The 24,730-nt window shown below is 43.4% G+C and overlaps 4 protein-coding genes and 1 pseudogene across 4 annotated transcripts in view; 3 read left to right on the top strand and 2 right to left on the bottom strand.

Moving 5' to 3' along the window:
* The window catches only part of LOC148517096 (histone H2A type 1-like), a 41,627-nt gene extending 22,877 nt beyond the window's left edge, over window positions 1–18,750 (top strand). The window contains exon 2 of the mRNA XM_088479087.1: window positions 18,459–18,750. Coding sequence (XP_088335213.1) covers window positions 18,459–18,537 — 79 coding nt within the window. The 3' untranslated portion in view covers window positions 18,538–18,750. The remainder of the gene's footprint in view (window positions 1–18,458) is intronic.
* Window positions 10,113–11,200, top strand: LOC148517097 (G protein-coupled receptor 52-like; annotated as a pseudogene).
* A 2,834-nt stretch (window positions 18,751–21,584) lies between the features above and the next one.
* LOC148517095 (histone H2B 1.1-like) lies at window positions 21,585–22,388 on the bottom strand. Its single transcript, XM_088479082.1, has one exon. The coding sequence runs from the start codon at window positions 22,348–22,350 to the stop codon at window positions 21,970–21,972; it is 381 nt and encodes a 126-aa protein (XP_088335208.1). The 5' UTR covers window positions 22,351–22,388; the 3' UTR covers window positions 21,585–21,969.
* Window positions 22,389–22,671: 283 nt separating this feature from the next.
* On the top strand, window positions 22,672–23,164 carry LOC148517094 (histone H2A type 1-like). The gene has a single exon (XM_088479081.1). The coding sequence runs from the start codon at window positions 22,707–22,709 to the stop codon at window positions 23,097–23,099; it is 393 nt and encodes a 130-aa protein (XP_088335207.1). The 5' UTR covers window positions 22,672–22,706; the 3' UTR covers window positions 23,100–23,164.
* An 829-nt stretch (window positions 23,165–23,993) lies between these two features.
* LOC148517093 (histone H3-like) lies at window positions 23,994–24,467 on the bottom strand. Its single transcript, XM_088479080.1, has one exon. It carries the CDS (start codon window positions 24,434–24,436, stop codon window positions 24,026–24,028), a length of 411 nt encoding a protein of 136 aa, XP_088335206.1. The 5' UTR covers window positions 24,437–24,467; the 3' UTR covers window positions 23,994–24,025.
* Window positions 24,468–24,730: the final 263 nt, after the last annotated feature.

Raw genomic sequence — 24,730 nt, 5'->3', positions numbered from 1 at the left:
TGTAGTGAAGGACATATTGAGAGGTGATTCTGACTACAGTGTAGCCAGTGAGTCCATGGAGATAAATACACCCTTACAGTGCAGGACATATGGATTAATCAAAACATCATTCACAGCCAAAGTATTCAACTTCCATAGATTACTCAGTGGCAGGAAGCCTTAGAAGATGTAAATGTAAGAGATAGATGAAGGAGCTGTGTAAAGTGAGACTTGTTATCATTAAGCCAACTAATTATTTAGCCAGTCCGACTCATCATACGGAGAGAGATATTAAAGTAACTGAACAAGGCTATTTGCTGGATCAGTGTCCGGATTTACAACCAGCCAGTTATTACATGGTGACAGTGAAGCTTGACAACAGTTACAGTTTACAAATACAATATTACCCTAACTGCTAAAAGGCAGTAGCTCCTTTAAGCATACAATAGTTTTCTGCAGACAAATTAAAACCAGAACTAAATGCCATTAACAACTAACAATCTAGTCAGAGGAAATCGACAGAGAAAGGATTGTGCACCACCGTGGTTATAACCTAGGTTAGGACTGTGAGACTTCAAATACTGCAATAGTGAATCCGTATACTGCAGTATAAAACTAGCTAGAAGGGTTTATTGTCAAAGTGGTATATAAATTGGTAAAATTAATTAATTGAGTTCCTTGTAAACATAGGGATATAAATATATTGTTGAATTTTAAAGTTACACATGTAAGGGTATAGAAATATGTGTTTCAATATATAATCTTATTTTCGGAGAATGTGGCTTAGCAAAGTCGACTATGGAAACGTTCCTGCTAAATAAAGTTTATGGTTTTTGTCAAAATTGTATTCGAAATTCCTGACCAAGTTGTGTGAAGTTTAAGTGTTATTTGGGGAGCTTGCCTCTCTGAAAACGTAATTGGAGAGAACCTTTGTACATCCACCACCTGAGGATAACGAACTGGGTAAGCCACCAGGTATAGTGGGTTCGGGTTGTTACACCTATTCTATTGAAACGTAAGTGGATACAATTTATTCCAAAGTATCAATTTAACCTCAGGAATCTGTGAAAGTACATGAAGGAAAAAAGATCTCTACATCTGGACAGTAATGTGGTTTATAATAATGGGACTCTCGGTGGATATACAAATCATATACATTACTAAAGGTACTGTACAGCAACCTTATATAACATCAAACAGTTACAGCTAAAATATAATTAGTAATATGTGGGAGAGAATATCATACATTAATAATCCATACTGGTGCAGACATGGCTGAAGTTAGCTTCTTATTAGTGCTCCAGCCTCTTATTCACTTCTTATTAGTGCTCCAGCTTCTTATTCACTTCTTATTAGTGCTCCAGCTTCTTATTCACTTCTTATTAGTGCTCCAGCCTTTTATTCTCTTCTTATTAGTGCTCCAGCTTATTATTAACTTCTTATTAGTGCTCCAGCCTCTTATTCTCTTCTAATTAGTGTTCCAGCCTCTTATTCACTTCTTATTAGTGCTCCAGCCTCTTATTCACTTTTTATTAGTGCTCCAGCCTCTTATTCACTTCTTATTAGTGCTCCAGCCTCTTATTCACTTCTTATTAGTGCTCCAGCCTCTTATTCTCTTCTTATTAGTACTCCAGCTTCTTATTCACTTCTTAATAGTGCTCCAGCCTCTTATTCACTTCTTATTAGTGCTCCAGCTTATTATTTCTGAACAAGAAATATTGAAATTTGTGTAATTCAATTGTTTTAACTGTAATTTGCCTGGCCCAACAAGGGTTTTGGCATGAAATAGGCTGGCAAAGCGGGCACAGGCACCAAATTATACCATTTGAATAAATAGCTGTAGTGTTGCAAGTATTATATAGCCTTGAGCCACATTTTGACAATTCCAACCAACATTTGATGCACTTGTATTTTGCCTGGCTTAACAAGGTTTAGGCCATGATATAGGCTGGCAATTGTGAGCAAAGGCACCAAACAATTTTGAATAAGGAGCTGTAGAACTTCAAGGGTTAAATAGCCTTGGGCCACAAATTTAACAATTCCAAACAACAGTGAGGTGTCACTTACATATGACCCACTTTTATTTTGCCTGGCACAACAAGGTTTTGTGCATGAAATAGGCTGGAAAAGTGGGCATAGGTACCAAATTATATCATTTTGAATAAGTAGCTCTAGTGTTGCAAAGGTTAAATAAACTTGGGCCTACAAATGTGACACTTCCAAGCAAGAGAAATATGTCACTTACGTATGATTCAATTGTAATTTGCCTTGCCCAACAGGGTTTTGGGCATGAAATAGGCTGGCAAAGTGGGCACAGATACAGATTGTATTGATTTGAATAAGTAGCTGTAGTGTTGCAAATATTAAATAGCCTTGGGCAACAAATTTGACATTTGCAACCAACAGAGAGCAGTCACTTATAAAAGACACACTTGTATTTTGCCAGGCACATTAAGATTTTGGGCATGAAAAAGGCTGGCAAACTGAGCACAGGCACCACATTTTCAAATTTTGAATAAACAGCTGTAATGTTAAAAGGGTAAAATAGCCTTTGACCACAAATTTGACACTTCCAACCAACAGAGAAAAGTCACAATGACCCAACTGTATCTTGACTGACCCTACAAGCTTTTGGGCATGAAATAGGCTGGTAAAGTGGGCATAGCCACCATATTTAATATTGAATAAGTAGCTGTAGTGTTGCAAGTGTTAAATAGCCTTAAGCCACTAATTTGACACTACCAAACAACAGAGAATGGTTACTTACATATGATTCACTTGTATTTTTTCTGGCCAAAAAGTATTTTGGGCATGAAACAGGCTGGCAAAGCAGGCACATGCAAAAATTATACCATTTTGAAAAAGTAGCTGAAGTGCTGCAAGTGTTAAATAGCCTTGGGCCACAGATTTGACACTGTGAACCCATTCAGGGTGGTCACTTACAAAATGCCCTCTTGCAATTGTCCTTGCCCCACAAGATTTTGGGCAGGAAATCTGATTTATGCACATTGAATACTACACAACTTGTTTTCTCTTTCTTGAAATAATGGAGACCAAAGGAAAAACAATCCCTGTGGTGGAAGAAAATGAGCGCTAATGTAATATTTACTCTTTATCATATATAATAGGTTTTCACAAATTTATATATGTGACTGCTGGAGCTGTTGGTGTTCCGTTTGAGATTTCCACATATATAGTTGATGTTCTTGCAGGTTGAAGAGCGGAGCTGAAGATTTGTCAGTATCATGTTGCTCCAATAGGCTGGTAAAGTGGCCACAGGCACCAAATTATACCATTTTGAATAAGTAGCTGTAGTGTTGCAAGGGTTAAATACAATTTGCAACTTCTAACCAACAAATGGGGGTCACTTAGATATGACCCACTTGTATTTTGCCTGGCCCAACAAGGATTTGGGCATGAAATAGACTTGCAAGTGGGCACAGATACAGATGGTTCAATTTGAATAAGTAGCTGTAGTGTTGCAAGTATTAAATAGCCTTGGGCAACAAATTTGACATTTTCAACCAACAGAGAGCAGTCACTTATAAAAGACCCACTTGTATTTTGCCTGGCACAACAAAGTTTTGGGCATGAAAAAGGCTGGCAAACTGAGCACAGGCACCAAATTTTCAAATTTTGAATAAATAGCTGTAATGTTGAAAGGGTAAATAGCCTTGGACCACAAATTTGACACTTCCAACCAACAGAGAAAAGTCACTTACATATGACCCAATTGTATCTTGACTGACCCTACAACGTTTTGGGCATAAAAAAAGCTGGAAAAATGGGCACAGGCACCAAATTATAAAATTTTGAATAAGTAGCTGTTGTGCTGCAAGGGTTAAATAGCCTTGGACCACAAATTTGAGAATTCTATCCAACAGAGGGGGTCACTGAGATATTACCCACTTGTATTTGGCCTGACCCAACAAGGGTTTGGGCATGAAACAGGCTGGCAAAGCGGGCACAGGCACACAATTATAACATTTGAATAAGTAGCTGTAGTGTTGCAAGTGTTAAATAGCCTTGGGCAACAAATTTGACAATTTCAACCAACAGCGGGGTGTCACTTACATATGACCCACTTGTATAGTGCCTGGCCCAAAAATGTTTTGTACATGAAATAGGCTGGAAAATTGGGCACAGGCACCAAATTATACAATTTTGAATGAGTAGCTGTCGTGCTGCAAGGGTTAATTAGCCTTGGGCAACAAATTTGACGTTTGCAGCCTACAGATGGGGATCACTTACATATAACCCAATTGCATTACACTTGGCCCAACAAGGTGTTGGGCATGAAATACAGTAGGCTGGCAAAGGTGCAAATTGTATTGAATTAAATAAATAGCTGTAGTGTTGCAAGTGTTAAATAGCCTTGGGCAACAAATTTGACAATTCCAACCAACAGCGGGGTGTGACTTACATATGACCCACTTGTATCGTGCCAGGCCCAACAAGGTTTTGTGCATGAAATAGGCTGGCAAAGTGAGCACAGGGTCCAAATTATCAAATTTAGAAAAAGAAGCTGTAGCGTTGCCAGGGTTAAATAGCCTTGGGCCCAAGTTTGACAATTCCAACCAACAGCGGAGTGTCATTTACATATGACGCACTTGGTCCAACAAGGATTTGGGCATGAAATATGCTGGCAAACTGGGAAAAGGCACCAAATTACACAATTTTGTGTAAGTAGCTGTTTTGCTGCAAGGGTTAAAAAGTCTTGGGCCACAATTCAAATCAACAGCAGGAGGTCACTTACATATAACCCTCTTGTATTTTGCCTGGCCCAACAAGATTTTGGGCATGAAATAGGCTGGAAAAGTGGGCATAGGTACCAAATTATATCATTTTGAATAAGTATCTCTAGTGTTGCAAGGGTTAAATAAACTTGGGTCACAAATGTGACACTTCCAAGCAACAGAAATATGTCACTTACATAAATTCAATTGTATTTTGCCTGGCCCAACAGGGTTTTGGGCATGAAATAGGCTGGCAAAGTGGGCACAGATACAGATTGTATTGATTTGAATAAGTAGCTGTAGTGTTGCAAGTATTAAATAGCCTTGGGAAACAAATTTGACATTTGCAACCAACAGAGTAGTCACTAATAAAAGACCCACTTGGATTTTGCTGGCACAACAAGGTTTTGGGCATGAAAAAGGCTGGTAAACTTAGCAAAGGCACCAAATTTTTCACATTTTGAATAAATAGCTGTATTGTTGAAAGGGTTAAATAGCCTTGGACCACAAATTTGAGACTTCTATCCAACAGAGGGGGGTCACTTAGGTTAGGCAAAACACAAGTGGGTCATATCTAACAAGGTTTTGTGTATGAAATAGGCTGGCAAAGTGGGCACAGGCAACAAATTATACCATTTTGAATAAGTAGCTGTCGTGCTGCAAGGGTTAAAAAGCATTGGGCAACAAATTTGAGACTTCTATCCAACAGAGGGGGGTCACTGAGATATGACCCACTTGTATTTGGCCTGACCCAACAAGGGTTTGGGCATGAAATGGGCTGGCAAAGTGGGCACAGCTACAGATTCTATTGATTTGAATAATAGCTGTAGTTTTGCAAGGGCTAAACATCCTTGGGCCACAAATTTGACCTTTGCAACCTACAAATGGGATGACCCTTTTGTATTTTACCTGTCCCAACAAGGTGTTGGGCATGAAATAGGCTGGCAATGGTGCAAATTGTATTGATTTAAAAAAGTAGCTGTAGTGTTGCAAGCGTTAAATAGCCTTGAACGACAAATTTGACACTACCAAATAACAGACAATGGTCACCTACATATGATTCACTTGTATTTTTTCTGGCCCAACAAGTATTTTGGGCATGAAATAGGCTGGCAAAGTGGGCACAGGCACAAAATTATAACATTTGAATAAGTAGCTGTAGTGATGCAAGTGTCACTTACATATGACCCACTTGTATAGTGTCTTGCCCAGCAAGGTTTTGTGCATGAAATAGGCTGGCAAAGTGAGCACATGCACCAAATTATCAAATTTTGAATACGAAGCTGTAGTGTTGCCAGGGTTAAATAGCCTTTGTGACCGGATGGCTTCCAGCCCGGACTCCCGATCACAGGTTGTGGGGGTTTGATCCCCACTCGACCTTGGGGTATCAGGGATTCCCGCTTAACGTCAGTGACCACCTGTCACTGACTCCGCCCACTGCGCCGTGGATGTAACGATGCTGCCACCAGCAAACTCTACCATCGACGTTTGGATCCGCTTCTTAATTAAACTCGGGCTCCTACCGCCGGCGCCTGGAACCGCTCTGCTGCATATGCGTTGACTGGTTGCGGCCATACCTCCTATTTGGTGTCGGATGTTCCTGACTGATCCCTCGCAATGGACCAGGCTCCTGCTGGTTAGCTGGCAGGGGGCTTGAGCTTCGGAGACGCTTGGAGATGATAGAGGTGCAGTGCCCAGGGTATAGTGTGTGGGGGAGACAGTGGTCGGCCCAGACCAGTGGGGGTAGAGGCAACCAGAAACTGTCCCTGCCCACAACCCCAAGACAGTTACTGACTTAGAAACTGTAAGGCCCTACGTATGAGTTGTCCCTGACTTTAGTACTGTAGTGACACCCCTTACAGTGGCAAACGCAGGATTTTGAAAGGGGGGTTTCCAAATAATTGGTTACAGACCCAATGACAAAAACGTCTAGCCTGAACAAGCTTGCAACATACACTTTATTGTGTACTTCAAGTGTATTAATATAAATAACAATAAATAATATAAATAACAAGGCATCTGGGCATAAAGCTTGCTTATGCACAATGTGTAACAGTATGTGAGAACAAAATTTAAACTACCAGTGCAATTTCAACATTTGAACTAAACGTAATGTAATTTAACAGTACTTTAAATGTCAATATGTCCCAGTACCATTTTACGGTTATGGAGGCCAATAAACTCTGCCAGGACATGATCTACAGCAGGAGGGGTTTTATTATGTATATGGAGAAAAGCTAAACCATTCAGACGGCTTTGCCCCATAGTGCTGCGCAGATGGGTTTTTAGAAACTTTAGAGAACTAAAGCTGCGCTCTGCTTTCCATTGATTTTTCCATAGCATCAGCTCAGCATGGAATGTTCTTGGAGAAGGAAGATCATCCTCATACATATTAGTGAAATTAGTTATCATTTGGCTCTGATCTGCACTGTCTGTAACAATTACAGGTGGAATGATGGTCAGTGCGTCATGGCTTTTGTCTGATGATCAGAGAAGCGAACATCAAGTTCTGTAATAAGATGGTCAAGATACGGGACAGTAATGACACGCCTGTAATAGATTTCAGTATTTTCTGCTGGCACATTGCTTCTATGGGTTTGATGACCACAGGTACGTGGGAGACTAGGTGTAACTCCTAACATTAATCCTAGATCACTGGCTTTCTTAAAGAGCATGGCATGCTCATTATCAATATCCTGTCTGATTCCTGCCATTGTAACTTTTAGAATCTCAACTGCAGAACAGGCCTTCACAATGCCATTTGCTTTAGCTTGTAGTAAGACAGTAAGTCCTTTAACAAACAACATACAGTGCTGTACTACTACTAAAGTAATGATGTGGTCAAAAGTAGTTAAAGTAAGGTGCAGAGATTTGGCATCAACCACACTATCTTTGCTCCAGGATGCTGGATTTTCTGGTGGTGGATTATAAATGTCCACAAAACATTTCACTATTGCAGGATACAAGTCAAGGAAGGTCTCCAGCGCATGATGCCGTTCTATCCAATGGGTCCTGCACAGAGACTGCAACCTTTTTCTTGTAGCTTCTGGGCACTCACTAGAAATAGCAGCCTCAAGAGCAGTTTGGCGTTTTGGGTGAGAGTCAAAAAAAGTGTGTACTCGATCCACAGCACCAAACATATTCCTCACCATGGGAATATTAGAAGCTGCCATGATGGCTAGGTTTAAAATATGGGAGCAGCAATGAGTATAGACCGCCTTTGGGTACTGACGAGATATAATTGCAGCAGCACCTTTCACCTTCCCTGCCATTGACCCTGCACCGTCATATGCCTGACCACGAAGTTTGTTCAAAGAAAGTCCGGCCATATTAATGCCTGTGAGGATTTGTTGTGCAATATTTTGCCCAGTGACCCCCTCGCTGCATTCTATAAATCCTAGGAACTCCTCTCTAATTAAACCTTCTTTACTGACAAATCGAATGACAAGAGCTAGTTGTTCTTTATTGCTGATGTCAGCTGTTTCATCAGCTATGACGGTAAAGAATTCATCCACATCTGCAACTATCATCCTAGTCAGAATGTTTCCACAGATGTCTATGATTTCGTTTTGAACCCGCCAGCTAGTGTACCTTGCATTTTTGGCTGACTTACTTAGATGTTCTCTCAACTCACTGTCTCCCTCACTTCTGTAATCTAATATAGCCTTGAAGTTGCCTTTGTTAGTAGAGTCACCGGCGTCACTGTCTCTATGGCCTCTTAGAGCAATATTTTGTCGTCCACACAGAATGATGGCGCTAATTATTGGTCTAAGCTTTGCTCGATTTTCTTCAAAATTCCTTCCCCTTTCTGCATTTAGGTAGTGGTCCACTGGCTTCTGGAGTCCCTTATAAGTGTTTTTAAACTCTGTGCCTAGTGATACAGCATTCATATGGGATAAACTCACTTGGTGCTTATTTAATGCGCTAGCCATTTTTGTCCAGTTAGAATATGGCACAGACACAAAATTTTCTGCTGCACCTCTTGGCAGAGAGAAAAGAGTACAGAAAACACAAAGTCCAGCATCTAGGCATTTGGAATATGCCAGCCATTTGAATTGTGACAGATTGTCACGTTGGAACTTGCGTTGCTTTCCATACAACAGCTTCTTTGGAAATTGAAAATCTTTTGGGGGTTTATAAAAATTCTCTAGCACATTGAACTTCTCTGCATCACTGAGGGAATGAGATAGGGCAATGCTGATGTCCGGTTGAGATGGATTAAGCTGTTCCACAAGTAGAACGCTCGGTGCATTCCCTGTGTCTGCCTCATTATCTGAGCATCCTTCTGAAAGACCTGGACATTCGTCTAAATTTATTATTGATGTGGTTATTTCAGCAGAGGATGTTCCTGCCTCACTCTCAGAGTTTCCCTCCAAAAGAACCGTGCCAGGGTGCTCGACCAAACAGCTTTCAGAAGCAGTGGAAGCAGTCACTGTAGCTTTTGAAGCTGCTTTAAAATATTTCTGGATAGCACCCTTTTGTTTACATGGCCGCTTTGACATTGTTCTTATGTCGGAAACAACTTGTGACTTTTCTATAAGATACAATTAAAGTAAAATATGTTAAAAAAAATTAAACATTATATGGTATTATCATGGATAAAAACAAAACACATCCCTACCACATACTAATGGTGCGTACACACTATCAGATAAAGTGTACGATTTAAACTATAACGATCAGATCGTTATCACTCAAATAGTACACTTTAATGCCCCCTCAAATGACACTCAATGAGCGGGCACGAATGGTCGATAACGATATCTACCATCGCCCATGCATGCAGGCCAACATGGTCAATATCGACCATGTTAACCTGTTTACTATAGGGACCCACGATCAACAGTAGTGGGGGAGTTGCTGCATGTGCTGTATGCTCGATCCAGCACATGCAGAACGATCAGACAACGATCGTCTGATCATTGTCTGAAACAAGCAATGATAGCCCCAGCATTGATACTGCACAATCAAAATAACCTCTCCCCCTTAGCGTGCACACTAAACAATACTGACACAGACTAGACAGATACACATACACACACGGCAGCACTCCCCTAAAAAAAAACATGAATGCAGAGTCAAAATACATATAGCAGTGATCTGGCATAATTTATTAAATATTATCCCCCCCCCCCCCCTGGGAATAACATACAGCAGCTGGCATCATCTATAAATATTATCCTCCCACCCCCGGGAATAACATACAGCAGCTGACATCATTCAATAAATATCCTCCCATTTCCCCCACCCCCCGGGAATAACATACAGCAGACAGCTGGCATAATCTAATAAATATTATCCTCCCCCCTTCAGTCCCCCACCGCATACAAGGAGCATTCGAATTTAATCATTAATACTCCTTTATATGAACCCCAGTGTTGGACAACATTCCAAACCATGAACCAGTCACAATTGCTTGATTGGAGGTCATTGAATACAAGTGAATACTTAAACACCTCCGAACATCACCCATGGCCATTGGGTTTTGGACACTACAATTCAGTGGACATATGCATACTGGAAACCACTATTATTGTGCTGCTAACCTTCTTGATAATTACTGGTAACCTGACTGTCATCTTTGTGTTTCAATGTGCTCCATTATTGCACCACTATACAACCAGTTATTTCATCCAGACTATGGCGTATGCAGACTTGCTGGTGGGAGTCAGTTGCTTGGTTCCCACTTTATCCCTCCTCCACTACTCTACAGGGGTCCATGAGTCTCTGACATGTCAAGTGTTTGGTTACATCATTTCTGTGCTAAAAAGTGTCTCTATGGCTTGTTTAGCTTTTATCAGTGTGGATCGATACCTGGCCATCACCAAACAGCTTTCCTACAACCAGTTGGTAACGCCATGCAGGCTACGCCTCTGCATCATCCTCATTTGGATTTACTCATGTTTGATTTTCCTGCCATCCTTCTTTGGCTGGGGTAAACCTGGCTACTATGGGGACATATTTGAGTGGTGTGCTGTTGCATGGCATACCAGTGCCTACTTCACTGCATTTATTGTGTGCCTACTCTATGCTCTGGCAGCGCTGGTCATTTGTTTTACATACTTTCACATATTCCGCATCTGTCGTCAGCACACCAAAGAAATCAGCGACCGCCAAGCTCGCTTTCCCAGCCACGAAGCTGAGTCAGCTGGAGAAGCCGGGCCTGGTCACAGCCCCGATCTACGCTACGCCATGGTCCTGTTCCGCATAACCAGCGTTTCCTACATGCTATGGCTCCCATACATCATATACTTTTTGTTGGAAAGTTGGCGGGCATTGGAGAACCCTGCCCTTTCTTTTATTACCACCTGGTTGGCCATAAGCAATAGTTTCTGTAACTGTGTCATCTACAGCTTATCCAACAGTGTTTCCGCCTTGGTCTCCGGAGACTGTCAGAAACAATATGTTCGCAATGTATGTGTTAGAAGGACAAGAACGAACGGGACCCTAAACCCCGAAAGCGAGCTAACTCATGTTCTATTTAAGTTATTATAGTGACAATTGTGAGCTAAGAGCACACCAACCCAGGCCCCAGGATGCTGCTTTTCCAACTTCTACAAAACAAAAAATTCTTTTAGAACCTCATTTTAGCTAGTGAGATTTTGATTTGCAACGAGATGTAATGCAGTAAACTCTGATCCACATAGACATACAAAGAGCACTGTATGTCGAAATGAGTCATGCTGACACTGTGTAAAGGGGGATGGGTGTGTTAGCAAAATATCAAAGAAAAGGTGTCAGTTAGGTTTATATTAGCTAATTAATGCGAATATTCTGCAGAAATATCAGATATCGCACAAAAGGTCACTTCCTCTTTTTCCCTTGCAAAATATGTCTTCATTGCTATTCTGGGGGAATAAACAGATAGCAGGACAGCAACGAGAGCCTTAAAACGTACAGTTATGTAATCACAGTCATAACAATCTATTGCATAACCTGAAGGTGACCAAATTGCTGTTTTATAAAATGCTGTATTAGTCCTTTTTGTTTTTTTAAAGGTCTCATTTTATCAATGTGTGTTATTAGATGCCAGTTCAGAGTGAGAAGACAAATGGACGCGCTGCCACCGTTCCCATCTGATTGCTATGTACAGACGGCCTGATTCAGATCCGGACGCTATTTGCGGACTGTGGTTCTGAAAAAAATGGGCTGGATATTTAAATTAAGCGCTCGCTCTTTGCGGTCTGTTGACGCCTCTATGTCTGAACGAGTGAACGAAACACGCGCTCGCTATATTGAAAAAACGCCCCCTGGCTGCTCGCATCATACGTCATCTCCGCTATTTATTAGATTAATCGAGTACATCGAACGGCGTATGAACTGCTCGCAGTGCTTGTGGTAGCATTTTCCTACCGCAATCATGCAAACAGTTCAGGCTAAAAGACAACCAAGTGATGTGGCCGATGACGCTGCTTTGTTAATTATGCACTCCCATTAAACGCCCGTTTTGACCGTTTGGCACGCCTGCGTTCGGATCTCCACTCCCCGTTTTCAAGCACCTTCCCCTGTTACCACCCACAAACGCCTCATCCTGTCACTCAAATTAGCAGGCATTCGCTATTTTGCGAGCACACGATTTCCGACCGCACTGACTGGTTGGCACATGCGCATTACGACCCATACGCATGCGCAGATGTGCGAACATCGCTCGGAGCGAACAAGCGGCCGCTTAGGAGCGGCTCTGAATCAGGCCCAGAGTTTACAAAAGCCTGTGCAATTTACAGGTGACAGTGTTCTGTGATGGTATGCGTGCGCCCAGATCTCCCAATCTACCAGCCCCTGTTCTCCATTATTATGCTTTATTAGACATAACTTATCCACTCATAAGGAAAGTGCTGCTGTAGTGCTGCTATAGATGGGGTTTTTTAATTTAACAATGGTATTCTCACTATATTGCCAAATTAGATTTCATAGCCTTTGTGTGTGAACCAACAGTGTCTCCCGATACATGCCTAAAAACAATTGCAACAACCAGACGTTTTAATCCATGTCATATATGTAAGTAACCATATATGCTTTTGTGTGTTTATTGATCAGTGTCCTGGCTCCTAGCTGCTCCGCCGCCCGTACCTCTCATCTCTCTGCTACACACCATGCCCGCCCGTCCGCCCGCCCCCCCCCCCCGCAAGAAGAATAATATGGCCACCTGGCTGCATTAAAAAAAAAAATACAGGGACTCCCAGCCCCCGTCACCCTACCTAAATTATCCCCCCCACCACCCCAGCAATAGAATAATATGGCACCTGGCTGCAGTCACAAAAAAAAAAAAATACTGGAACTCCCAGAAAGGCCCCCACCCCCCCACAGCCGCAGTATAGCAGTGGCAGTAGAATATGGCAGTGCCAGGGGTGGGGGGGCGGGCGGGCGGCGGGGGCTGGGAGTCCAAGTATTTTTTTTTTGAATGGTGCCACACCATTAAAAAAAAAAATACTCGGACTCCCAGCCCCCGCTGCCGGCCCGCCCGCAAGATCCCTGGCGCTCCCCCGACACATGGCAGCTTCAACAATTCGGCGGCCGGGCCACTTACATCTTGCGGCCGCTGCCCGGTGCCGAACTCTACAGCTCCGGAGGCGCGGCAATCCACAGGCGCTGATGCACATGGTGACTGCCTGGGAACTGGCTGGGAGGGGCTTGCGCACTGCAGCTCCCCCTACTGCCAGCCCAGGCAGTGTCACAGTATTTCTTAAAAAATTTTTTAAAATTTATTAAGAAGCGCTGCTCGCCGGGTCGAACAGGGGAGGTTTCCAGGGACTTGGAAACCCCCCCTGCGTGCGCGGGCGCCTTACAGATTGGACTAGGGAGAGACTTCCCAAATCAGTGGACTGGATACCCGCTCATGAGTTGGCATTCCAGTCAGAATTCCAGAATTCCAGAATTTCTGGTACCAGCTCCAGTGCAGATGGCGCAATTTGTGGACCAGGACATTGTGGTACGAACTAATGCGTCACTGCACGGACTTGGAGCAGTACGGAGCCAGGAGGGGACATATGGGCAGGAGCACCCTGTGGATTTATTGAGCAAGATACTGCTATGGTGGGAGGTGGGGTATGCCACAATTATAACACAGTGGTTTTCAATTGCTTGGGCATTGGACCACCTTCAGCACTATGTTTGCAACTGGGCTCCCACAGGGGAGAGTGACAGACTGTTGTGGTGGAGCCTTGGACTTCAGTGTTACTATTTAGACATTGTGCACCGACAAGGAAAGGCCCCTAGGTAGCATCCTTTCACCCCAAGAGTCTGCGGGACCAGGAGCCAAATCGTTGGGACATGGCCCTCTGGTGATCCGCATGGATGAGGGGAGAAGTGTGGCTGGAGGCCGACCACGCGTGATTAAAATGGCTGCCACGGCACTGAAGAGATTAACCCTCATGCCTCGGCACAATTTTTAAAAGGATCTTTAGGCGCAGTGCACCACATACTGCGAATGTATAAGTAATGTGTTGAACATGTCATTCAATGTGCTGTGCGCAGTTGTGGAAATGTACTTTTTAAATGTTTAGCCTATTCACTTATAAGGAATGTATAAGTTGTTTTGTTTTAGAAGGCTGTAACATTTTAGTCAAATGGTTATGAGACATTTTCACCTCCTAGTGATATGTAATTATCCTGATGTAGTGACCAAACCTTCGTTTAGCGCTTTCATTGAAATCCAATGCAGACGTCTCTGGTGTGTCTCTATGTACAATACCCAGCCAGTTTGGTAAAAATAAGTTGTTTGTGTTTAGGAAGCTTCTATTTTGTGTAAGAATTTAGACGGTGTTAAGACTCAGAAAGCCAAAACTGGTTTAGTCACAGACATGTGAAAAGACGAATGCAATAGAAATTTGCATTATTTTTACCGCTAACTCAGTTTGTGCTTAGGAAACCAAATGTTTTTGGGTGGATTAGAAAGGAGGATATTGGGTGACTCCTTTGAAATGTAATATGTTGTTAAATTATATTATGTGAGGAATCATGATTGGTTGAGCGGAACCCAGGGCAGATTTGACCCCCTGTGATATTGTGTGTAAGAATGATATAAAAAGAGGGCCTGTGAGCCCTATATGTTGTACATCTTTGACAATCGTTTGTGGAGAAGAACTGCTGTTAAGATTCCTGTAACATCTTGTACTGTATGCTGATTATTCCCCTTCAATCCGAAGGGATGGGTCTTTTTAAAGACCATTGAGCAATAAACATCTTGCCTGTACATCTGTACCCTGCGACCAACAGAATTGCGCAAAAACGCTATTCCGTTCTCCTGCTGTTCTGGGTAAGAGCTCAGCGTCTCCAAGTTCAAGCCCCCTGACCAAGCTACCATGCAGACCTGGTCCATTGCGAGGGATCAGGTGGGAACAGCCGACACCAATCAGGGGTTGTGGCTGCAGCTAATCAAACGAATAACAGCTGTAGCGGTTCCGCCCTATGGTTTCCAACCAATCTCCTTAAGTGCATGACCTGTGCATGTGCTGGCAACATGCAAATTTAACATTGTCCCCTATGGACAGGGGGGAGTGGTCACTCCCCTGAGCCTGAGACTACCTGGTGTTTTGGTCGCAACCCAGGAGTCTGCTCGTCTAGGGCCGGTGGAGGTTTCCCTCCAAAACCCTACTTCCAGGAATATGCTAAGGAACCAGGCCAGCCGCCTCTGCCTGAATCTGTGCTCCAGAGGTGGGCAAGAAGGGTCCCCGGGCACGGCTTCCTGGTCATGGAAGGGAAGCTATGTTGAAGCTCCCTGAAATGGTTAGCTGGCTGCCTTAGCCAGCTTCCTATGCACCTCCTCATAACACTTCCAGGCATGAGGCTGCAAAGGAGGATATTTTATTTCTTCTGGAAGGGGCTGGGGGGATCCAGCAGCCCACTGAGGACTCTCGATCCCCTGGCCATCCAGAGCACCACAGGTAAGTGAATTCTCTTTAAATTATACACTTTAAATTATACATTAAACATATACATTCGCAGTAAGTGGCGCACTGCGCCTAAAGGTCCTTTAAGAAATGGTGCTGTGGCATGAGGGTTAATCTCTTCAGTGCCGTGGCAGCCATTTAAATCACGTGTGGTCGGCCTCCAGCCACAGTCACCTACATATGATTCACTTGTATTTTTTTTGCCCAACAAAGATTTGGACATGAAATACAGTAGGCTGGCAAAGTGGGCATAGGCACCAAATTATACCATTTTGAAAAAGTAGCCGAAGTTCTGCTAGTGTTAAATAGCCTTGGGCAACAAATTTGACACTGTGAACCCATTCAGGAAGGTCAATTACAAAATGCCCTCTTGCAATTTTCCTTGCCCAACAAGATTTTGGGCAGGAAATCTGATTTATGCATATTGATTACTACACAACTTGTTTTCTCTTTCTTGAAAAAACGGAGACCAAAGGCAAAACAATCCCTGTGGTGGAAGAAAACGAGCGCTAATGTAATATTTACCCTTTATCATATATACTAGTGTTTCACAAATTTATATATGTGACTGCTGGATCTATTGGTGTGCCGTTTGAGGTTTCCACATATATAGTTGATGTTCTTGCAGGAATGAAGAGCAGAGCTGAAGATTTGTCTGTATCCGGTAGCTCCAAAAGGCTGGTAAAGTGGGCACAGGCACCAAATTATACCATTTTGAATAAGTAGCTGTAGTGTTGCAACTTGCAAGGGCTAAACAGCCTTGGGCCACAAAATTGACCTTTGCAACCTACAGAAGGGGTCACTTACATACGACCCACTTGTATTTTGCCTGGCCTAACAAAGTTTTGGGCATGAAATATGCTGGCAAAGTGGACACAGGGACCAAATGAAACCATTTTAAATAAGTAGCTATAGTGTTGCAAGGGTTAAAGAGACTTAACCCACTAATTTGACACTACCAAACAACAGAGAATGGTCACCTACATATGATTCACTTGTATTATTTCTGGCCCATCAAGTATTTTGGGCATGAAACAGGCTGGCAAACAAGGCACATTGAAAAATTATACCATTTTGAATAAGTAGCTGTAGTCTTGCAAGTGTTAAATAGCCTTGGGCAACAAATTTGACAATTCCAAAGAACAGCGGGGTGTCACTTATATATGACCCACTTGTATAGTGCCTGGCCCAAAAAGGTTTTGTACATGAAATAGGCTGGCAAATTGGGCACAGGCACCAAATGATACAATTTTGAATAAGTAGCTGTCGGGCTGCAAGGGTTAATTAGCCTTGGGCAACAAATATGACCTTTGCAGCCTACAGATGGGGATCACTTACATATGACCCAATTACATTATACCTGGCCCGACAAGGTGTTGGGCATGATATAGGCTGGCAAAGGTGCAAATTGTATTAATTTAAATAAGTAGCTGTAGTGTTGCAAGTGTTAAATAGCCTTGAAGCACAAATTTGACACTACTAATCAAAAGAGAACAGTCACCTACATATGATTCACTTGTATTTTTTCTGGCCCAACAAGTATTTTGGGCATGAAATAAGCTGGTAAAGTCAACACAGGCACCAAGTTATCAAATTTTGAATGTGAAGCTGTAGTGTTGCAAGGATGAAATAGCCATGGGCCGCAAATTTGACAATTCCAACCAACAGCAGGGGGGTCACTTACATAAGACCCAATTGTATCATGCCTGGCCGAACAAGGATTTGGGCATGAAATAGGCTGGCAAAGTGGGCAGAGGCACCATATTTTATTTTGAATAAGAAGCTGTAGAGTTGCAAGGGTTAAACAGCCTTGGGCTACAAATTTGACATTTCCATTTAACAGCGGGGTGGTCACTTACATATGACCCACTTGTATTTTCCCTCGCCCAACAAAGATTTGGGCATTAATTAGGCTGGCAAAGTGCACATAGGCATCAAATTATACCATTTTGAAAAAGTAGCTGAAGTGCTGCAAGTGTTAAATAGCCTTGGGCCAGAAATTTGACACAATGAACCCATTCAGGGTGGTCACTTACAAAATGCCCTCTTGCAATTGTCCTTGCCCAACAAGATTTTGGGCAGGAAATCTGATTTATGCGCATTGAATACTACACAACTTGTTTTCTCTTTCTTGAAATAACGGAGACCAAAGGAAAAACAATCCCTGTGGTGGAAGAAAACGAGCGCTAATGTAATATTTACCCTTTATCATATATAATAGTGTTTCACAAATCTATATATATGTGACTGCTGGAGCTGTTGGTGTTCCGTTTGAGGTTTCCACATATATAGTTGATGTTCTTGCCGGTTGAAGAGCGGAGCTGGAGATTTGTCATCCTGTTGTTCCTATAGGCTGGTAAAGTGGGCACTGGCACCAAATTATACCATTTTGAATAAGTACGGTAGCTGTAGTGTTGCAAGGGTTAAATACAATTTGCAACTTTTAACCAACAGAGGGGGGGGTCACTTAGATATGACCCACTTGTATTTTGCCTTGCCCATCAAGGTTTTGGGCCCAGATACAAATTGTATTGATTTGAATAAGTAGCTATAGTGCTGCAAGGGTTAAATAACCTTGGGATTTAAAAATGACACTTGCAAATAAGAGAGGGGGTCAAAATGCATATGACCTACTTGTATTTTTCCTAGCCCAACAAGGATTTGGGCATAACATAGGCTGGGAAAGTGGGCACATGCACCATTTTTTACATATTTTGATTAATTAGCTATGGTGTTTCAAGGGTCATTTAACCATTAAATAGCCAGTTGTGCATTGATAGTGGTAGGAAAGATGTTAGTAATCAGTTGGGCAGCATAATGAAGGTAACTAATGTGACTCTTCTCTTTTGTACAGCAGTACTTCTTCAGGAGGGTGGAAGCCAACACTTCGGGAGGCTCTCTCATTACCTCTGCTTTTGTGTGGTTATATGTAATATTGGTGTGGCAGTCACCTGTGTGTACAAGGACTATGATAAGAAGGACATATACAGTGAGCCAGATGTACGGCACTTTGGATACTGCATCCTCCATAGTAAGACATTATTCTTATGTCCAGTGGAAGTTCAGTTATTCTCTGCTTATCAAATTCCTCTCTATTTTTATTGGTTGAGATTATTTAATGAGGTAAAGGCAATGATTGCATAATAAAGGGCTTTTTTTCTCTTGTAAGAAGAATTATTTTTAGACAGCTGCAATAACATGGAGCTTTTATTGCTTACACCGCTATGGCGGAGCTTTTCTTTTACTGACTGATATTATGTGAGAGATTTTAGATAAAAAATAATATTTTTGTATTTATGATAAATCATTCTCTCAAAGTCCATTGTGGGACACTGGAAGGATTCAGTATGTAATACCGGCAGCTGTTTACTTGCCGGTTCAATTCTAGACAGGAGGAGATCCTGACACTGGCTGGTAAGTACCCTAACCCTCCCCTCCCCCCTAACCCTAGGGGTGATTAACCCTAACCTAATCCTTCTACACTCCCTAAACCTAACCCTCCCCCCTAGAGGTACCTAACCCTAACCTAATCCTTCTACACTCCCTACACTTAACCCTCCCCCCTAGATGTACCTAACCCTAACATAAGCCTTCTACACTCCCTAAACCTAACCCTCCCCCTAGCGGTACCTAACCCTAACCTAATACTTCTACACTCCCTAAACTTAACCCTCCCCCCTAGAGGTACCTAATCCTAACCTAATCCTTCTACACTCCCTAATCCTAACCCTCCACCCTAGAGGTACCTAACCCTAAACTAAGCCATCTACACTCCCTAAACCTATCCCTCCCCCTAGAGGTACCTAACCCTAACCCAATCCTTCTACACTCCCTAAACCTAACCCTCCCCCTAGAGGTACCTAACCCTAAACTAATCCTTCTACACTCCCTAAACCTAACCCTCCCCCCTAGAGGTACCTAACCCTAACCTAAGCCTTCTACACTCTCTGAACCTAACCCTCGCCCCGCGGCTAATGCAAGGGACGCCCCAGACATACCTCGTTTGGGCTGTAGTCCTGTAGTATGTGTGTGCTTTATTGTATAGCTAGGTGTAATTAGTGGTGCAACTCTTCTGCCAAATATGCAGATCTCAAGCATAATCTAATCCCACATCTGGTTAGTACACACAGCAGCAAAGTCAGAGGACTATGTTAGGGTACAGTCTGTGAATATATCCAAGATCAGTGATTCCTAGTCACCATGTTCGGTCAGACATGGTAAAAAAAAAACTTGTAATCAACACATAAATTCTGCAGCAAGAGGGATCCAGATGTGACCTTTCCAGCTCTCTGAGTTAGTTAGTTATTTACCATCATTAGAGCCCCACAAATCCTTATCCCAGGTACCATTACCTGTCTGGAGATTCTCTGCAGACTCCCAGCACTCCGGACCACAACACGGTCTCGCCATCATGGGCTGGGGCCCAGTTCAGGTCTTGTTCTCAAGATGTTTCGTGCTGGCCAGACCCATTGTTGGCAATTTTGCTGAGAAGTAGAATTGGGCTTGATTTTAGGCTTATTTTTGAGGAAACTGAGGAACCGGATGGATCAAAAGACAGTGGGCCTGATTCAGAGCCGGATGCAATTAGCGCTCGCTCGTCCAGAAAATAGGGGTGGCTATTCAAATGAACCGTTCACGCTTTGCGGTCTGTTCACACCTCTAGGTCTGAACGAGCGAACAAAACTTGCGGTCGTTTTTTTAAAAAATAAGCCCCCTGGCCGCTCGCATCCTACGTCATGTCCGCTATTTATTAGATTAATCAAGTACATCGACCAGCGTATGAACTGCTCGCTATTCTTGGGGTTGGTTTTTGCTACCACAATCTTGCGAGCAGTTCTGGCTATAAAATAACCCAGTGACGTGGTCAATGACGCTGCTGTTTTAATTATGCACACCCATAAAACGCCCGTTTTGAACTTTAAGCACGCCTGCGTTCGGATCTCCAATCCCCGTTTTCAAGCACCTTCCCCTGTTACCACCCACATACGCCTCTTTCTGTCACTCAAATTATCAGGCATTCGCTATTTTGCGAGCACATGAATTTCGACCGCACTAACTGGTTCGCGCATGCGTATAACTTTCCGTACGCATTCGCAGTTGGGCAAACATCGCTCGGAGCGAACGAGCGGCTCTGAATCAGGCCCAGTATGTAGTATTCTTTATGTCAGGTAAGGTTTATGATGCTTGGGTATTTGCTGTCAGGGTTTAAACCAAGTTCTAATATATGCTTCAGAGCTTTAACTCAGGAATGTATAACATGGAAGCTTCTTTAGATGATTTAGACAGCTCAGATGAACTTGCTTAAATTCACTTTACCTTGCACAGTGGGCCTGATTCAGAGATGTACGCATTCCCGATATTTACGCAGATTTAGCGATTGTTTGCTGTTGCGCAAGATGCACTCACAGCGATTGTTTAGCGATAATTTCATTTGCAGAGTCAGTGCCATGTACCCAGGGTTTGGGGGTGGTTAGGTAAATGCTGGCGTGTCTAACCATTTCAGGGGTGTGATAAATTAGCCACTGTGATCTCCTACGCAGCATGAGAACTGTGTGTGTCAGGAGAGCTGCAGTGTTTGGGGCTGGTCAGATTTGCCAACTATGATGCATGGCTGCCCGATCTGCATCAATATTACTGATTGTTATGCTGGACAGATATGAGAGAGTAGCAGCGGGCATCTCTATGCTCAGGTAAGCTTTGGAAAAAATGTTTGCAGCTGCGCTCCATGCAAAATCACAGCTGCGATTGCATTACCGTCCATCTCCGAATCAGGCCCATTGTGCACTTTACCTCTCACAGCGTGCTGATAGTTCTAAAGATTTTATACAATCTCCTTTACAATATTTATTTTAATAACATGAATAGTTTGTGATTGTCATTACATTTGTGCCCCCCCTGCCCCCTAATTATTGGCAAATGAAGGGGATAATCTAAAGCTTTATTGAACTCAACTGACAATTTAAAACTGTACACGTATAAAACTGGGGACAGATATTGCAAATGAGACTATAACTGAAATGTATACATAACAGCTATTCCACCAATGACCACACGAGGTCACTGCTGCACAGATTAGTGCAGCTGCCCGCGTTCAATATCCAACATATTAAAACAAAAATTCAAAAGCTGTTCTAGCTGAGCGCCAACATCAACAAAGGATACAGAAAGTACATGAGTTGAATCACCATATCAATAATTCTGCTTAATTTAATAAAAAAATCTAAGTGCACGGAAGACTGGAAAAAAGCACATTACTATCTGTCCAGTACCAGGGGTCACAGCAATAGTTACAGCCCGATTAGAGATGAGGTGGGTGGCTCTTAGAAGAGCCTTTGTGTTTATGTGGAAAGGAGAAGAAAAGCAGATTACTTGGCGCTGGTGTACTTGGTGACAGCCTTGGTGCCCTCAGACACGGCGTGCTTGGCCAACTCTCCAGGCAGCAGCAGGCGTACGGCGGTCTGGATCTCCCGAGAAGTGATGGTGGAGCGCTTGTTGTAGTGAGCCAGACGGGAAGCTTCGCCTGCAATGCGCTCAAAGATATCATTCACAAAGGAGTTCATGATGCCCATAGCCTTGGAGGAAATGCCAGTGTCAGGGTGCACCTGTTTCAGCACCTTGTAGACATAAATGGCGTAACTCTCCTTCCTGGTCTTCCTACGCTTCTTCCCATCTTTCTTCTGGGTCTTAGTCACCGCTTTCTTTGAGCCTTTCTTGGCTGCCGGAGCAGACTTGGCTGGATCAGGCATTATTAAGAAAAATCTATTTCACTCCAGAAATCAACGAATTTAATAGACCAAAGTGACCAACTTTAACCAGATCTGCTCTATTTATAGACAACCCATGCTAATGAGTCTTCACTTCTGCAGGCTGCACTATTGGGTAGACGAATCATGTGATGTTGAACGGCATTGTAATCCCACCCTACATTTGCTGATTGGTCAGTGCATGAACTTATGCTGCATTGGTTGCCGTGTAAGCAGACCAATCAAAGAGCAAGTAATTGAAACCATCATAGTATATATAAAAAAGGAGAAGGAGCATGTTATAGATTCTTTTCCTCGCCCTTTCAGTGTGAAGAGAATTATATTTGTGTAAATCGAGGATGTCTGGAAGAGGGAAACAAGGCGGCAAGACCAGGGCAAAGGCTAAGACTCGTTCATCCCGGGCCGGTCTCCAGTTCCCGGTAGGTCGCGTCCACCGCCTACTAAGGAAGGGAAACTATGCAGAGCGTGTTGGAGCCGGGGCCCCGGTGTACCTGGCCGCAGTTCTCGAGTATTTGACGGCTGAAATTCTGGAGCTTGCCGGAAATGCCGCCCGTGACAACAAGAAGACCCGCATCATCCCCCGCCACCTACAGTTGGCTGTGCGCAATGACGAGGAACTAAACAAGCTGCTCGGTGGGGTGACCATCGCTCAGGGAGGCGTCCTGCCCAACATCCAGGCTGTACTGTTGCCCAAGAAGACCGAGAGCCACAAGGCAGCTAAAAGCAAGTAAAGTTACTGCTAGATACATGTCCCCATAACACAAAGGCTCTTTTCAGAGCCACCCACCCCGTCCCTAAAGAGCTGATTCATGGCTTCAAATACACCAGTGCGAGTAAATGAGCCCGATTTAGCGTGAGAGCCATTGTGCACTTTAGATGATTAGATAACTTGTAATAGTGCAGTGACCGGCAGACCCCTAAAAGGGGAGTTTTTCTATAGCTTTTTATAGAACGTGGGGCTGGCTCTGTAAAGGAGCAGGGTGTAGCTCAGTGAAGTGTACAAAAAAACAAACATTCTGATCTATACGGCAAAGCATTTAACTTGAATTGCAACGGCTACTTGTGACATAAGTGCGAGTATAAGAGCCCGATTTAGCGGGAGAAGCGGCAGAGCCATTGTATGTTTTATACTTTAGTGTACTGAACTCACGTGTAAGAAAATCAACCACGCAGAGCACATGAGGGGAGGGATTTGCTACCATAGCTCTCAAGCGCTTCAGGGGGAGCTTTATCAAAGCTTGGAGAGAGATCAAGTACCAGCCAATAAGCTCCTAACTCGTTTTTTCAAACAGCCTGTAAAAGGACAGGACCTGATTAGTTGGTACTCTATCCCCATCCACTTGATCTCTCCCCAAGCTTTGCAGCCTTGTGAACTGCCTAACGTTCTGCTCTATATATAAAAACCTTTAACTTCAATTGAAACAATTACTAAATGATAAAAACGGTCCCTCGTATTGCAAGAGGGTGCGGGGTACTACAAAGTACGCTCTGCGTAGCTACTAAATAAGGAGACTGGTCTTGTAGATTTCACCTAGAAGGCTTTATCAGTATTCTTCCAATTCTAGCCATATGTAGTAGATGCCTCAGCTCGTTTAGAAAGATTTGGTGGCTCTGAAAAGAGCCTTTGTGCTGCGTGTATAGGAGTGCTGAGTATAGTCTATGCCCTCTCCCCTCGGATCCTGCGGGCCAGCTGGATGTCTTTGGGCATGATGGTCACCCTCTTAGCGTGGATGGCGCACAGATTGGTGTCCTCAAAGAGCCCGATCAGATAAGCCTCGCTGGCCTCTTGTAGGGCCATGACGGCAGAGCTCTGGAAGCGCAGGTCGGTCTTAAAGTCCTGGGCGATCTCTCTCACCAGACGCTGGAAGGGCAACTTGCGAATCAGCAGCTCGGTGGATTTTTGGTAGCGTCGGATCTCTCGGAGGGCAACAGTCCCGGGTCGGTAGCGGTGAGGCTTCTTCACGCCGCCGGTAGCTGGGGCGCTCTTCCGGGCAGCTTTGGTTGCCAGCTGCTTGCGGGGAGCTTTCCCACCAGTTGATTTGCGAGCGGTCTGCTTGGTCCTGGCCATTATTCAAAAACAGTGCTTATTGCTTAACGTACTAAATAAACAAGTGTACTGTACGACGGCTTTCAGCAAACGTATTTCTACTTTGTGCTTTACGCTGATTGGAGGAAGTAGGCTTGCCCTCTTCACCGATTGGTTTCAAAGACTGTTACATTTTTCAAAAATCCCGCATTTCTGACGTCCAGCCCACTTTTACAGAATCAGGAACTGACTGTAGAAAGACAAGTTTCCCTCCCATATTCCAGCTGCTGTAATCCCCAGCCTGCCCTGCCAACAGGTGTTATGTTACATCTATGG

The sequence above is a fragment of the Taudactylus pleione genome, unplaced genomic scaffold, assembly GCF_031769625.1.
Source record: "Taudactylus pleione unplaced genomic scaffold, aTauple2 ptg000226l, whole genome shotgun sequence".
Taxonomy (NCBI): domain Eukaryota; kingdom Metazoa; phylum Chordata; class Amphibia; order Anura; family Myobatrachidae; genus Taudactylus; species Taudactylus pleione.
This window is presented reverse-complemented; position numbering and strand designations above follow the sequence as displayed.